The sequence below is a fragment of the Larus michahellis genome, chromosome 1 (genome assembly GCF_964199755.1).
Source record: "Larus michahellis chromosome 1, bLarMic1.1, whole genome shotgun sequence".
NCBI lineage: Eukaryota > Metazoa > Chordata > Aves > Charadriiformes > Laridae > Larus > Larus michahellis.
The window spans coordinates 14605490-14622389 of record NC_133896.1 but is presented as its reverse complement, the minus strand read 5'-3'; the positions used below and the strand labels follow the sequence as shown (position 1 = coordinate 14622389).

The following is a 16900-nucleotide window of genomic DNA, read 5'->3' as shown; positions in this document are numbered from 1 at the left end:
AGTGGGCAGAAATCCAGACTGCTGCTCTTCTCTTTAGTAACTGCTTGGTGAAAGACTCTCAGTGTTGTAGTGCATTGATGATTATTGGGAAAACACAACACAACACAGTGTGGCGAAGAGTGGGGTCATTGCAGTATTTAAGATAGAACAGGAGGCAAAGTAAACTATTGCCCATTTCACAAGGGAAAGGGCACAACTGCCAGACTTTGCAGCGATCAGGTTCCAGTTTTCTGGTTTGTCCTGTAATAATCATAAAAAAAAAAGTTAAAGATGCGTAAAGAATTAAAGCTGCTGTTTGGGTGTTCATAGAAAAGGAATTTTTCTTTTTTTGCAAAAAATACCACCGAAGTCTGCAAATCACAGCTGATATTTCTGCTTTGGTGATGAAAGAAAAGTGTGAGAAGTGTGTAACAGGGAAACACTTTGATTTTCAAACTCCAGCTTTACAGAGTACCTGAATATCAAAACTTCTGCCTGTGTCCTCCCCCATGCACCTCCCTGGTGACAGCGAGGTGACACTGCATGGCCAGGGCATCACCCTGGTGGGGGCCAGTCAGGCGCTGGTGGCCGATGGTGGCCTCAGCAGCTCCCTGTCACAGCCACGCTGGCTGTCACCTCCGGGCTCCCCCTGTCCCCTGTCTCGCTGCTGGTACACAGCACCTTCCTGAGCACTTCCCCACACGGGGATGCTTTAGCCCAGGACCAAGGCCTTGTCACCACTGCCAGCCAGAGCATCCCCAGTTTGATTCTCCCACGCTATAAATGCTGTGAATGCAATAGATCTGTGGTTACGGAGGAGGCAAATCCAGCAGTTTTTATCTTGATACATCAGAACGTCTGTGGAGCGTGCAGGCGGTGGGCAGGACTGTGCTGCCTTCCACCGGCTAATGGGATCTGGGCGGAGATACTGGTGGCTTTTAGCCAGCAGTGTTGAATCTCAGCATAGTTGCCTGGAAAGCGGCAATTTTAATTGAAATTCCTCCATTCAATCCACAAAACCATTTTTGCTCCCCCACTTCTCCCTTACCTCTCCCACCAACTTGTTTGGTGGTTTCTCACCTCCCTCCATCCCTTTGCAGAGGCTGAGAATGACAATGGTGCCCATCAAGGAGCTTTACTGAAAGATTTTATTAATTTTTAATTTTTATATTTATGAATCCTGAGGAATTTGGAACACTTTTCTCAACTTTCAAAAAGGCAAACCAGTGCTCCTGGTGTCAACTGCTGAGAAAATGCAGGCGTCTTCGCTCCTGAACACAGTGTTACAGAAACCGTAACTCGTGTTTACAAATTGCGCAGGTTGTAGTGGTTGGCCGTGTTTAAATGTATGAAGATAAAAACATATTCTGTCATTGCCACAGCTGGCTTTTCCCTTGCAGACGCGTAGCTCCTGCATGCAATCCTTCCCGAGCAGATAGGAAAGGCTTCTATGAGACACCCCAGCACCGAAAATCTCCCAGGAACTCTGGGACTGGCCATGCCGCAGGTCACTGTGGTGTCCCAGCCAGGCAATACAGGGCTGTAGGAGACCTTACGCAGCTCGCCCAAACGTGGGCATCGCTGAGGCTGCTGTAAGCCGAGGCTTCGGGAGGGAGGGCATCAGGAGACCCAGGGCTCCCCTGGATAGAAACTGCCTCCTGTCTCTGGTCCTGTGGAGATGTTGTGTTGTCACTGGTGAGGGACACACCGTGGTTTCTGTACACAATATATGTTTACATGTTGACTTTCAGATCATCTCAGATAAGGAGCTGGGGAACAGGACAGAATAGCTTGCATAACAGCATCACTCCAAAACAAGAGGAGATGCCTTTAAATGATAAATACTCCATCTGGGAAAAGATTTCCATGGAAGTCCCTCCGGTTTCATTATATAGTTATCCTTATTGATTGGTTTAACTGACTTAATTTGCTTTGGAGGAAACTATCAAGTTTAAAACATCAGAATTCACCGATAATGTTGATAACAGAGATATAAAGTGTAATTAGGGACAGTGCAAGCACAAAGAAGATACCAGGCGCTGAGAGCGTCCTTCAGTGACTGAGAGAGTGACGGCAATGCGGGCAAATGCAAAATATGTCTGCGGGCGAAGGATCAAAATAGAGGAAATGCGTTACAAGGCAGACTGCTGCCAGAACCCATTAAGTTCATTTAAAACAAATTAAAGAGAGATTTAGGGTTTTGTAGGTAAAGCCTTGAGGCCATTATCCCAATTAGCCGTACTAGGCTACAGAAGAGCAAACAGGGTATCGGGACGTGCCACCAGCGCCAGTGGAGCCAAAGAAGGTGTTGTCACTGTGCAAACCACTCAGCCCAGCACAGCTAGAGTCTGGGGTGAAGATTAGTTAATTAAAAAAAAGAAAATAAAAAATTTGGAAGCTACTGCCTTGGAAAGGATGCTTTATAGATCCAATACGGCTGTATGTGTATTACAGATGAGTGTTGGGCAGTTACTTTTTTATTGGTCTGCATGGTTGTTTTCTAGTTGCTGCACAGCAATGTGTCATTTGATGTTACTCGTGCCGGTAAGCAGGGAGTTTCGGTTGCTTCATGGCTCCCTTTAAGTCAGCAGGTCAGCATGGTTTTGTCAGTCAAGGCTGCCGGTTTGCAGTTTCACCTCTACCAAAGCCAAGTCAGGCCAATTCCAGGGGCTCCAGTGCTGCCTTGGTGAATCGTCACTGCCGTGAGAAGGACGTGGTTACTGAGGCCCTGAGAATGAGTCTGGTGGGAGCAGACGTCTGGTGATAACAGGGCGGTCCTTTGTCACGTTTGTCACTGGTACAAAACCTGTCCAGCGGTGTCTCTGTTGTTTAGCTCCTGGGACGTGTATTAAGGTTTATGAAGTGGGAAGATTCAGAACAATGTGATATTTTGGGGAAGTTGTACAAGAGTTGCTCATATGGATGAGACACTCACAAGCCAAATACAATAACAGTAAAAAAAAAAAAAAAAAAAGAAAAAGTAAGTGAATGCAAACCAGGGACAGCTGCTTTTCTGCAAGAGAGTAAACTGGAATACACTGCTAAAACAGACCTACGAAAAGCTACTACAGAATTAAGGTATCAGCCCAACAGGTTTCTATAAAGAAAAATATAAAGGTTGCTACTATAAAACATGCTGGGGCTGTTAGGAAAACATTTTAAATAGATTTTGGCTCAAGCCTTTGAAAAGAGATTTTTTTCTTCTTCTATATTTCAACAACACAGTAGCTTATTAGCATTTTCTATTTATATTGCTGCTGGTCCCTGTTTACTGTTACTAAATCTACTTGCCTCGGAGCACTCCGTGCCGTGTTGCTCTCTATGGAGCACTTAGACTGCAGCTGTAAATTGTCCTCTCATCCTTCCTGACAATGGCCACCCCCAACCCACGGACGCGCCGCAGAGCAGGGTCTCACCTCCCCACCCCCCTGTCTCAGGCAGCCGTATCGCACATTACACAAGGGGCTCATTCAGCGTCTTGGGGAATTATGCAAATGAAAGGGGATATTCTCCTCCCCGTGCACCACGATTTCCATATGTGTAACTCCCGTTAGTTTTAATGAGACCGGCACTCATAAATCCCTGAGATGAAATTATACCCCTAAGTGGGTTCTAACAAAAGGCTGCTCAAAAGTTCTGATTAACAATCCCTTAAAAGTAGAACACTAAAAGAGAGATTTAGCAAAAAAAAATATCCTCTCTTTCAGACCAAATTTTGGTAAATCCATACATGAGGGGTTCAAACCTTGCAAACCTGTGTTTCTAGTGAAGTGCTCGCTTCAGTTAGCATTCAAAAAATCTGAACATAAACCACTGCTCTTGTTAGCACCTAAATGCCATAACCTGACCTGCTTCATACCTGGATCCCAAATTGTGAACGTAATTCAAATGGGAACTTGCTTGCTGTTTTCAGAACTATAAAGAAAACACATTAAAATGTTATGTATGTATCAAAAGGTTATAAAACCTGTACTTCTTGTCCCAAATCTGAGTCACTTCAGCACAGCGGTACCCCCATGGAATCAGATTGCTGTATTCAGGCTCTAGTTGGCTCCTGAATACAAAAGGAGTTAGGGATTTTAGTGACTTTATTAAGTTGTTATACATTTATCCAATCTTTTTCTACTGTTCTTATTAGCCTGTGGATGGTATTTTCCCCAGCATTGCATATGCTGAAAGAGTCTGTTATTTAATAATGAAGCAGTAATAATAGTAGAGAAATAAACACATGACTTCAAGAAAGATAAAGGTAATATATTGCTGAGTGGAAGAATGTATCTCACAGTTGCTGGTCTTTTCTTTCTTCATCCTATTTAATAATTTATCAAACCCTCCTGACCCTTAATTGATCACAAGGGCCACCAAGTGCTTTAGCAGTCTGTTAACATTCTATCAAACGAGATGTGTTTTTCCTGTGAAGCAGAATGAAACCATCCCCCCGAAATCAATCAGCAACAGCATATTTTAGCGAGGTGGGTGCAGTTCACTTAGGGCCAGATTCTGCACCTTTACTCACTTTGGGAGGGACTTGCGTGGGTAATTCACTTGCCTTTAACTGGCTACTTGCTTGAGTACAGAGTGCTTGAGCTCGTAATCGTACATTTGTAGTCATATTTTACAAACGATAGCTGCCAGCTCCAGATATTTCTTTACTCCCAATAGTTCTTTTTGATGCAGATTACTAATGTTTTTTCTTAAACATAAGAAACTTGGGTTTTTTTTCCTACCAGTAGTTCTACGCAGAATTTGAAGACTTACATTTCAGAGCCCTGAAAGGCGTTCATAGCAGTTTAAGGATGCTGCTCAAATATTCTTACAGCAACCGAAAATAAACCATTACCTCACTTGCTGTAGCATTCAAGGAAAAGCACATATTTCGTTTTTGCATGCGTTTACAGGTAAGGATCAAAAAGGACCTTTAAACATCCAAGCAGACCCAGGACAGAGGGAGGTACCTAGCTCTGAAGCGTGGTCTGAAGGCTGCAGCTCCCAGCAGCTGTGAAATGCACTTGGTGTCCGTACTCATTCAGTGAATAGATTTTAGCCTAAAAATGTCCTTAGGGCCTGCACTTGGATTTCTGTGAATTCAGGTTTTGCCAGCCACGTGCCCAACTGCGACACAATCTCTGTTGCTCCCCAGATGATGTGGAGAGGTGACATGAGAGCGGGGTGACCTCTGCAAACAGTCAGTCTTCAACTTCATAGAGAGGATGTACTTCTGGGAAGAAGAGACTATGAGTATAAGCTCTCTGCCAAAGTGATTGCTTTAAATGACAGATTATTAGAAGAAATGTGGCTACCAGCATCTCTCCATTTTGGAAAAGAAAAAGGAATTGTCCTATATCCCCTGTCAGAACAGTTCCCGGGTGCTGTGTAGGAAAAGCAAGCTGCAGGCTCTGGTTTGGCCACTTTAGGGTGGGATTCAGCACGGGGGGTATATTCTGGCACAGTCCCGTTCACGTCGCTCCCTGCTTCGTAACGCTAGGCAGAACCGTGCTCAGCTCGTGGGCTGATGGATCGCCCCTCGAGATGCAAGGGTCTGGGTGGAGAAGGTAGGTCCCCAGCTCTGTTTCCTATGGGAAAAGGCTGCTCCTAGGACTAGGTACTTCATTTTTACATAATGCAAAATCTAATTTGAAGGTGCGTGTTGCTGACTTAAATTCATTATCTAATAATCAGGAATGATTACTTTCCCAAAGAGCCCAGAGTGATTTGGTGCTTACAGCTTTATTTTCCTGGTATTTCATCAATATTTTATGCTTGGCATTTTGCTGTCACTCTTATGCATAACTTTGAAAATGGAAGCATGTAGCAGATAATCAGTTTAGAGGCAGCAAAATCAAAATGTAGTCCTTCATTTTACACCCATATTTAACATTAACCCTCTCCTTTGCTGTCACACTCAATTCCTATAATGGATAGGAAATGGTAAGACTACCTACCATCTGATTCAGTACCAGAAAGTCTATTGAGACTTAACCTCAATGAAGGATTTGCCAAGGACCTTGACATGCAGATGAGTTACTTGTATAAAGTTCTGGTTTAGGAAACTGTTCTCTGAGGAGGATATGTAAGGGGGACAGGGAATGTTCTAATAAGGAATGTTATGTAGCTACCACGTGTAAGTCAGGACTATTACAGATCCACATTTCTCAGACTTAGAAAGCAGAAAAGGATGGGACTCTTACCGCACCTCTCTTCATCCCATTTTGGGGGAGCTACACACCAAGGTGAAAGTAATGAGTCCAGGAACTGCACTTGGGCTTGGCCATTTATGGACCATCTAAACCAGCATCTTCATATTGCTCACTTTCCTGTGTGCCACTGTATAAAAGAGGGAAACTATTTCCCTCCATTAGCTGCTACATCCTTACTAGTGATTCTGATTATCAATAAAATAATTTTCCACATGTAAAGATTGAAGCTATGTATTTGTCATCTGACTTTACCTAAGATTTTCCATTCAATAATTTTTCTCCAGCCCTGTATTTCTTTTATTTAATCTATCTCTTAAAATCTCTTCACATAAAAGTTCTTTGACTCAGTGAACATTGAATAGGGCTAAGCACATTTTTGAAAGTTTGCACAATAAAAGCAGCTGCTGAGTTACATCTTGAGAGGGACTGAGCCTGTCGAGTTCCTCTCCTAGCGGTGCTGCTGGCAGGTACAAAGCATGTCTGGGATTTGAATGATTATACTGAGACTCCTAAAGCCTCAGAAATATTAGGGGATGGAGTATCTGGAAAGTGCAGATGTCTGAAACACATCAGTATGATGAGTGCACGCTGTAAAAAACAGGGAAAAAGGAATTCAGAGAGATGCTAATGGCATCTTTGGATGTAGCATGTTTCAGAGCTGTGGATGTGCAGCTGCACAAACCTTCGAGCATTTCGGTATTAAGTGACATGGAAGCACTTGATTATTTGCAAAAGCATTTTTAGAGTTTTATGTAGACAGACCTTAAGATTTTACCTTAGGATTGATACATTTTTTACATACCAGACTTGAACGAATATAATTGCACTGATCAACAGGACGTGCCAGGGGATGCCTATAGGTCAATGCTGACCTGAGCTGAGCACCTTAAAAGAAGGCATGCTCTGTCTTTGAAGCTGTCTGAGGTACATACAGGATACAGTTTTGTTCGGAAAGCTGCTATATAATCAGGGTTGTCTTATATTAATTTTATTTTTTTTGCAGCAGAATGTTGTTTCCCATTTATCCTTGTACGTGTTATGGGGCAAACATTCCATCTGGGAAAGCGGCTTGCCAGGCTGGAGAGGGGATGGAGGAGAAGGGAGGAGTTGCCTTCCGTAGCAGGGGATTGCAAAAAGAATGGAAGCAAGAGCGGCAAATAACATTCTTTATCCTTAATTTAGTGAGTTTTTAGTATCAATTGCATCGCTCCATTTTTGGCATTTTTATGATTTTTATGTTCACCTTTTCGGTATGAAATTTCAGGGTTTAAGCATCAAAAGGGGTATTTTTAATATCACTCTGTCACTCACTGAAGTTTCAGTACTTAATTTTTGTGGAATGTTCCAAAGACTCTGAACTCCAAACTGGATTTGATGTACCCAGTAAAGGCCCAGCAGATGGGGAGACGTTGTTCTTATTGTATAAATTATCATGAAAAATTATTAGTAAACTATAAAGATAAAATGGTGATACAAAGATAAAATTGGAATTTTGAATATTCTTGGTGCAATTCATTGACTTTTTTCTACAAAAAAAAAATTGAATGAGTTGTTTTTTCATTGTTTAGAATTTATTCTAGTCACTGCAAAGTTGTTCTTTTTTTAAACTGTAAATCAAAGGAAAAAGAAATTCTCCACAGATGTTGTATGTGTTTGATGTGTTAGACACATTTTTGCAGTCTACTGCCTGAAACCTAGGGAATTCATTAACTCACAAGTTGCTGCCAAGGAGGGAAGCGGTCACATTTCCCAAGCCGATGTGCCTGTCCCCCGGCTGGGGGATGTGGTCAGGGCAGTCTTTGTCCTCCCGGGTATTTGGCTGGCTCTGGAGAAAGGGGGGTTTCTTCAAACTGAAGGGCTGTTCCTGTTTCTCCCCTGACAGCGATTCTTATTTAATGAACCTGCTGAGGTCTGTAGCTGGCTCTGTTTCCCATTGTGCCGCCAGAGGTGATGATAGATGAGAGCTGGTGCTCTGCATCCATCCCAGAGACCCCGTCCCCCATCACTGGAGTCACTGGCTTTAGCACAAATTTCAGAGAGAGAGGGACAAGACCCACAACTTTGGGAAAGAAACAGAGTTACCACCTTTCACCCTCAGCAAAGCAAAGCAGTTGCCTAAATACCCCTTGCCCTGCAAGGGACCTCTTGGGCATATGTTTGGACACATCTGTCTTGGCAGAAGACCTCTGGATAGACTTCGGCAGTGAACCTGGGCACCAGTCACAGAATCACAGAACGGCAGGAGTTGGAAGGGACCTCTGGACTATCTGGTCCAACCCCCCTGCCGGAGCAGGGTCACCTAGAGCAGGTTGCACAGGAATGTGTCCAGGCCTGTTCTGGTGCTCTGCCACCCTCGAAGTAAAGAAGTTCCTCCTCACGTTTAGGTGGAACTTCCTATGGTCAAGTTTGTGCCTGTTACCTCTTGTCCTGTCCCTGGGCACCACTGAAAAGAGCCTGGCCCCATCCTCCTGACACCCACCCTTTAAGTATTTATAAGCATTTATAAGTGGACTATAAGTCAAGTGGACTTCTTTGAGCATGTTAACACCACTCCTGCCAATTAACCAAGGAAGGCAAATAAAGGCTTAAAATGGCAGTACGGCGTGGCAGGAGGTGGCCAAACCTCATCTGCATCTAGTGTCTTTCAATAAAGAGTCAGTAAAATACCATCTCCCTGGATTTCCCTACTGCTGCTCTCCAGAAAAGAGGCTCCAGGGGAGCCTGAGCCTTCTCTGTGGCCATCCTGACCCAACGGGCTTTAGCATCGCTTGGGGCTTTGAGCTGAATGAAGGGTGTAACTGCGTAAATGATGGACGACCTCGTGTATGCTTCAGTGGGGAACTAATTGAAAAACCCTGAGTGAGAAGGTTGTGGTCGTTTGTAAAAGATACAGGCATCACTGCATCACCCACTGCCTCCTGTCGTTCCTGTGACAGATTACTTACGCTCACTGTGGCTTCATTTCTCCCCCCCAAAAAATTGAAGCTGGTTTAGAATTTAATAGCCCTTGGGATAAACAACATCCATAACCCTGAGCTATAGTCTGTGATTTCACCAGTACCTGAATGGGATTTCACATGTTGCTCTTGATCTGTAAAACGCTGAATGTTGTGGTGAGACAGCCCCCCTGCCTGCCCCGCGCTGCAGGGCTGTCCCTGGAGAGGCACCAGCTGGAGCGGCGAGTTTGTGGTCGGACGGATTTGTCCCCCTCCTTGGTGGAAATCTCTCCCTTGCAAACTCCTTCCACCTCTGGATCTGTGCGGTGTTAGGAGGAATTGCTGCGCTCACCTTACAGAAGAATTGCCGTCAAAAAACAGCTGTAGAGGATTCTGAGAGGCGGAGATGGGGGTTATTTCCCTGTTGTTGTTTGAATTGCAACAAGTAAATACAAGAAATACCAGCCACTATAAACTTCCTGAGATACAATCGCCTATCAGCTAACAGTGACCTTGCGAGCACGGAGGTACCTGCTACTGTTCGCTTTTCCTTTGGATCCTACTCGCAACGTCTCAGCCCGTGTCACTATTTTCTGAACCGCAGGTTCAATATTTGAAGTAACCTGGAACAAGGCATTTCCTTCTGATAAGTGCATTCAAAAGAATAGTTTCAACAGTTACTGTTTAATGTACTAGGATTAAAGGTGTAGTAATCCACTCGAGTAAGATTGCCTTACTTTAAGCCAAAGGGTGTTAAACAAACAATCAAGTTTGCACTAATTTGTAGGAAACTGCAGAGGGGCTCTGAGGGGGAGAAGGCTGCTGTCTGATATTGGGTTTTTTAAAAAAAATACAGTTCTTTTGTCTAATGATGAACTGCAGTGAATTCCAGAGGGAGGGATTAATAGATGACGTTTACATTCATCCATGAGTTAGAGGCTGATTCCAAAAAAAAAAAAAATCAAAGGAAGGTATACTAGTAAAACTGCTGAAGGTTGCTGCTTTTATTTCAGATCAGAAGAAGAGTTCATGAATCCAAAGCTCACCTGCTTTTTTCCAAATAGACGTGCCTGTGTTCTAAAAGATAACCACCTTTCTCTAAAAGCTTCATTTTGCTTATTAAAACACAGCATTTTTTCCTTCAGGTTTTGTTTTCTTTTAGACCTGTAATGGGTGTAAATCAGATAGTGGAATAACGCTGACTTAACAGCAGCTGCGATCCAGCTCCTCCTTTAAAAATGCAAATAATTCCTCTGATACTGGTCTCATGGAGAAGAGCAGTAGTAAATACAGGGAACCTTGTGGTAAATACAAAGTCAGCCTTGGCTCAGGCGAAGGCCAGCCCCAGTGTTTTCACTGGCATTAATTCTAATTACTCAGTGGCATGCTCTTGGTTGTTTTTTTCACCCCGTGTTGCCATGATGACACACATGGCAGATGTATTTCTCGGTCTATTAGCACCTTGCGATGAGCCATTACTAATGTGTTACTCTTTATCTCCCCTGTGTCTTTCTCGTAGGAATTATGTCTGACCACCAGTTTGGGAACCAGTTTATGTGCAGCGTGGTGGCGTCACACGTGAGCCATCTCCCAACGACAAACCTCAGTTTTGTTTGGATTGCTCCACCTGCGGGGACGGGCTGTGTCAACTTCATGTACGTATTCACGCAGTGCCTATGAGGAGATAATCACTTTGGAGATAATGAAATGATCTAACCTGCTTGCGCTAGGACCTTATGTCTGGATCCAGGAGTCAGTCCTGCAAAGGGTAGACTTTAATAAGAAGTGGGAATATCAAGTTCTTCAGGTTGAAGAGTTTCTATGCATATTAGGACTTCGTATTTCAAAGCACGTAGGAAGGAGACCGTGTTTTGTAATGTAGCATGCCATCAGGGAAATAACATACAAGTGCGTCGAGCCCGGCATTTCAATAGAAATTGATTCCTCCTAGTTATTAATCATATCATTGATCCTTTAAGTATACAGCACATTTGCGTTGACCTAATTTTGTAACTTTTGCATTTAATAAGAGTTAGAACATCACACTGACTATTATTCAGGTTGTAAGCATCAACATAAAATACAAGTGTTCAAGAGTAGTCATACTGTTCCTAATAATAAATATTTTTAACTTTTGCTTAATTCAGCTGGTTTACAACCTGGAAAAAAACAAAGAGGTTATTCTTACAGGGTTTTTTTGTTAATTTGTTTTAAAGACCTATGTCATTATTTGGTGATTTAGTACCGTATAAAGTGCCAACAAAATACACGGCTTATACGAATTATTAAAATATGTATAACTATATTTTACCTTAAAGTAATTTCTAGTTATTTGCCCCCAAATTTTGGTAGATCGGATTTGAGAGGGAAAATATACCTAGAGTGGAGTTGAGAGTAGAAAATATTTCAAGTTTGACCCGTTCATAGAAAAAAAAGTCAGACTGCTCTCTAATTAGATGAGTGAACAGTTGCAGCATTTCAGTGTGCGAGACCTTTTCGGTGTTCCTGTGACTGTCCTGATTGTCACAACTAATCATGCTCTGAGTGTTTTTCCCTTTTTGTCTATGCTGGGAAGCTGCAGATAAGTGCCCCACGTAATCAAGTTGGCTTACTGTTTATCAAGTTGTAAAAGGTAAAAAGGGAGTGACTGACTTCTTTGAGAACGTAAGTTGCTGATGTTGAACACTGTACCTACTGTACCTGTTGATCGATTGATCTGTGGCTTTGATATTTCCCTTTTCCTCCATAATGCACTTTTTTTTTCGCTTATAGTGTTACAGTACGTTATTTATTAGCTGCAGTGACAACGCCAAGACATTTTTATTTCTAGCTCTCTCTTTTTTTCTGAACGTCTAACAGTAAAATGCAGAAAAAATGAGTTTTGATGAGTGGTAACTAACTTCTGAGAATGTATTTGCTTCTCATTAACTTCTACAATGTACCAGAGAAGCTGTTTATGATATTTAAGATTCCCATTAACTATTTGATGAAAGTCAAATTTGATTAAATATTTGAGGAAATACTGTCACTGTTTTACTTAAATTTTGTGCCAGAAAAGTTAGCCTCATGAAATAGTTGTATATACCTTGACAAAATCTGTCAACTCTGCTTTTTTCTGGGCAAAATCTGTGAATTTTAACCTTCCTTTAGTTCCTCTCTAAAAATAGTTTATTTTGTTGCTCAAGTTGTAGCAGCAAAATTTTTTTCTTCGAGCTGCCTGAGAAAAATGAGATACGAGACGTGCATTTTCTCTGCATCCTCTTGCTTACTCCCTTTCTTCCTCAGATTTTTGTTTTTCTTGGTGGTCAAGAAATAATTGTTGGTCCTAGCTTGCACAGTGACACTGAACGTATTTATTTATATGAGATGTGACTCTCCATTGCGAGTTTTGAGGTCAGTTTATAAACAGTTATTCATTTTCCTGTGACTGATTGCTTTGTCCACGGTTTTGTATTGGGGTTTTTTGTTCGCGTTTGTCATTGATGGAGTAGAGCTGGCAAACAGCTCTATAGAAACACAAATACTACTATAACTGCTGATTCACATTTAAGTGAAATCAACTGCCCACACTTTCTTGCCTCAGCTGTTATTTCCTCTGCCTACTAAATCACAAGTTGCAGTAAACAAACCTATTTTTTTTGGTGCGGTGTTCGTCTGCCTGCCTTATCCAGTTCTCTGGCTTCAGGATTGCCAAAGAGCTGGCTCTACCTTGTGCATCTCCATTTGCTCCTCTATACCAAATAATTAACATAAACAAGATTTTTGAACACTTGAGACTAATTACCATTCCAGTTTAAATTTAATATGGATTAAATTAAAATAATTTTAATATAAGTTTAATATAAATTAAAAATATTTACAGAAGGTACCCGAATTTATAGACTCTGGCAACAGTGCAATATAGGTAAGAACTTCCTATGCTGTTTGTTGCCAATACGTCTGTCATTCAGATCAGCTCATTAGTCTTTGACCTCTCTGGGGATGGATAATAAGGTTATTAATTAGCACTAGCTTTGGTGTGCGATTTTTGCAGTGTTGATAACTCTCCCTGGACAATTCTTGGGAGGAACCGGGCAAAGGTCAACAGGCAAATCTCCCCTAGGCCAGTGGGCATTTAGTATTTTTTCACCGTAGATGAGTTTCTTAACTCCAGATGAGTTGAGAAAATAAAAGCTAAAATGCATCATTTATTGCAGAATATTTTTCTTAGCAGTAGCTTCGGACTTTTCTAAAGAGGTTCCGAGCACCAGGCCTCCTAAGCAAATTGCCAGGATCTGTAAATGCTCTTTACCACCAAAAAATAGGAGAAACACCTTTACACTAACAAGTAATTTCTCTGATTGTGTGCAAATTTGTAAAATGTTATCTCCGTAATCCTTCAGCAAGGTTTCACTGTTTGTAATTTCTGCTCTGAGCTCACGCTAACCTCGCTAAAGCTCAGCCTGTCGGGGGGACAATAATGGCTGTTGAGCAGGGTGGCACACTGGGTTACATCCTAGGTTGTTAAGCCTGTTGTTATAAAACAGATGGTTTAACCTGATAGCTTGTAAAAGTGATAAAGCTGACCTAAATTGCAAAAGCATATTGTATTTTGACCATCAGCATGGTTTATTGCAGAAATTCCAGCTACTGTATTAATAAGTATTTTACTTATTTAGCCATTTTTGCTAGTCATTGAACAGGTGTCTTATAATTATGATGTGTCTATGCATATATTCACTATAACCTCTATCAACAGTGGACGGGACTTCTGTGATGCTGTCTGCGTGAGTCTGTAGGCAGTGTCTAGTAACCCATGTAAGAGATGTGACCCATCACAACTGATCTTCAAATTCCGTACATTGGGAAGCCTTTGAAAGTACTAAAAGGCCCAATCATATCTTGTTTGACACCTAATTAGCACAGCTTATGGTGCAAATGGCTAAAAGGGAACAGGAATAGCTGTGGTGGTGTCCTCCTATGAAGACAGAGGTAGGAGAGCTGTGAGTGCCGGGGCAGGGCACTGGCACATCACTGCTCCGATAGCAGGAGCAACTGGTTCTCAGCACGGCTCCTGGGAAAGGTTTGGGACTGAATGCTGAGGCGGACAGCGGAACTACTGAAAGAAACTGGGAAGAAGCTTTCAAGAAAGGAGATGTGTTTTTCTCTGAGAGTATGCCTTTTCCCAGAATCACCCAATGATACAACTCCTTTCTGGGAAATTTGAAGTACCCTGTTCCAGCACTGGTCTTTTGATGCCCATGTGTTTAGGCCTGTTTCTGAGAACTAGCAACTGTGTTAATGTATGAACTTGAAATATCATGCTGTACAAACACTAGAGAACATAAAGACTGTGATTGAGAGGCTTGGTTACCTATTTAAGGCATTTATAGAAAACCTATGATAATAATTACGGAAATATTGAATAAACATCCAAGAAGATTACATGGTTTGCTATATTAGTCCTCTAGCCAGGGTGGGAAAGGGCTATATTGTCTGAAGGAATCACATTCCCCTGGTAAACCACTTAGTTAAACTGTCATTTAAGATACTGTTTACTGGGTTTTTTTCATTTGTTTGAAAGAAATACAGAGGATTGTCTTCAAGATGAGGTACACAATTATGTTTATTCACAATGATAATACACACAAATATTAAAACTGGAAAGTAAACAGAAAATAGCAAACATCATAACTAAGGTCCCTTAGGTTGCTTGTATTTATATATAATCACTGAACTTTTAATTATATGGTCATATAAGTGTTTTTCCCTCATGTCCTTATGATGAAGCAGAATTGTACAATGAAATATATTGTTGTTTGTAGTATCCTAGTTGGTGCTGTGATTTGCGATCTGTGCAGTCGGTTGAAGAACGTGTCATAACGCACATGTAAACCTTAATGTATAGACAGCCTTGGCTTTGGGGTTCTGTGAAGCACCAGCTCCCTGCTTTTCAGTTAAGTGCTGCCCTTCTCTTCCTGCTCTTTATGGCCAGGTAAGGGTGAAGCAGGGTATTTCTTACCACTCTTTTTTATGCTAGTGTGTGTGGACTCAGTTTGAGACAAGGGTTGTGCAGGCACCAAATAAGATAGAGCCCTTGTTTACAATCAGGGCAGTTCTCACATTTACCCAGTGTTGCAGTTGTTTTATTTTTCTATATTGCTAATAACTTATGCCTTGTGGAAAAAAATAAATCATCAGTAATTGTTCCTTGTTGGTGTGCCAGTTTAGTGGAACTATGAAGAAAAATTACTCCTTTGCTTAGTTTTCCACTTCCCTGGGTAGAGGCCTTGTTGTACTGTCAATCAGCATTATGTGTAACATTCTGAAAATCACGAGCCAATATTTGATTCAGATCTTGGCTCTGCTCTCATGTCCCATTTTGATGTGGTGCCCAGATTACCTCCTTCATCTTCTGTGTTTGTTAATTTTCCAGTGAAATGCAAACACCGTGCATGGAATCATTGTGGCTCCACTGAGTATGACCCCAAGCGGCATAGACTCAACTGGCTGTGCAGAATTAGATTTAGCTTGTCTATTAGCTTTGTCTTAGTTTTTTCTATTTTGTGTGGTGGTAAAGCAAACAGAGATGACCAATGAGGAATTCTGGGTGTTTTCAGAAACTTTGTTAGCACAGGATTGTAGCACAAAGTGTACTGTGATGGGGGAATTTTCCTAAGTGTTCAGAGCAAAGGAAGAAAACTGTGAGGAAGGATGGAAGCTTGTTACACCTTATTTTCCACTCCTCAAAGGGATGTTAAGTTGGTTTCAACTGGAGATAGGATATGCAGATATCTCCAGGTAGGTATTTATGTGTGAGCTATGTCTCTGTAACTCCCTTGAGAGTTAACGGGGGTGCAGTCTGGTTCCATAGACATCTAGGGCCTGGAATTCAGTTCTGCATCTAGAGGGAGGTACCTGCAAGTCTAGAAGATCTCTGTAGCTCTCCCGGTTTCCTTAGGACATTCCAAATTATTTTAGATATATTTAGGCAGCTGAATCAAACCCTCAGTCTCCACTGACCAAAATGGATCACTACCTACCTAATATACCTTTATATGTGCACCTATTTTAAGCTTTTTTGAATCTGAATCCCACCCAGACAGACTCAGCTGCCTAAATATAAGCACTTTGTGCCAAATAATCAAAATTAATTTTTCATCCCCACCACCATCAGCAGTCAGTAGCTTTGTCTGTGTCAAGAATTTCCAATGAGCGGGCTACTGAACAGTTGAAATCTGCTGAAGGGTATGAATAAAAAAGGCAACTTTGTAAAGTTCATAAAATCTTGCAATTTTTTTCCCTTTTTCCTTGGAGGTAAAGCCTGTTGTCTAATACTCTCTTAGATGTCTGATACTCCTACTGAAAGCCCACTTTAATGAGAGGAATGTTCAGTTTTTAACATTTTCTCTAAGTTTGCAGACAACTGGCCATTTGCTATTTTAGGCTCCTCATGCTGTGTAGGCACAAGAAAAGCAGAACCAACAAAGCCAGGAAGAATGGGTATGTGAACATTTATTAAAAATAAAAGGACACGAAAATTCTATTGATAAGTTAGTTGGACTTAATTCAAAAGATAAGCAAAAAGCATAAAATGCTGCTTTCATCAACACTGTGTAATGACAGAATAGATACTGCAAGATGGTACAATATTAGGACGGTTTCTTTTCTTCGTATGATACAAATTTAATATATCATGTACTTGTAATGTATGTTAGCAGAAGGCAGCTCCATACAGCCTTTGGCTACTCTGCTAAGATTTTGGCGTGCTTCCATATAGCACTCTGGCATATCCTGCATGAAATACAA

The 16900-nt window shown here is 41.7% G+C and overlaps 1 protein-coding gene across 2 annotated transcripts in view; it reads left to right on the top strand.

Moving 5' to 3' along the window:
* The window catches only part of RELN (reelin), a 293678-nt gene that overhangs the window by 70987 nt on the left and 205791 nt on the right, over window positions 1-16900 (top strand). For both annotated transcript variants that reach the window (XM_074574094.1, XM_074574188.1), the window contains exon 3: window positions 10632-10767. In XM_074574094.1, the coding sequence (XP_074430195.1) occupies window positions 10632-10767 (136 nt within the window). The remainder of the gene's footprint in view (window positions 1-10631; window positions 10768-16900) is intronic.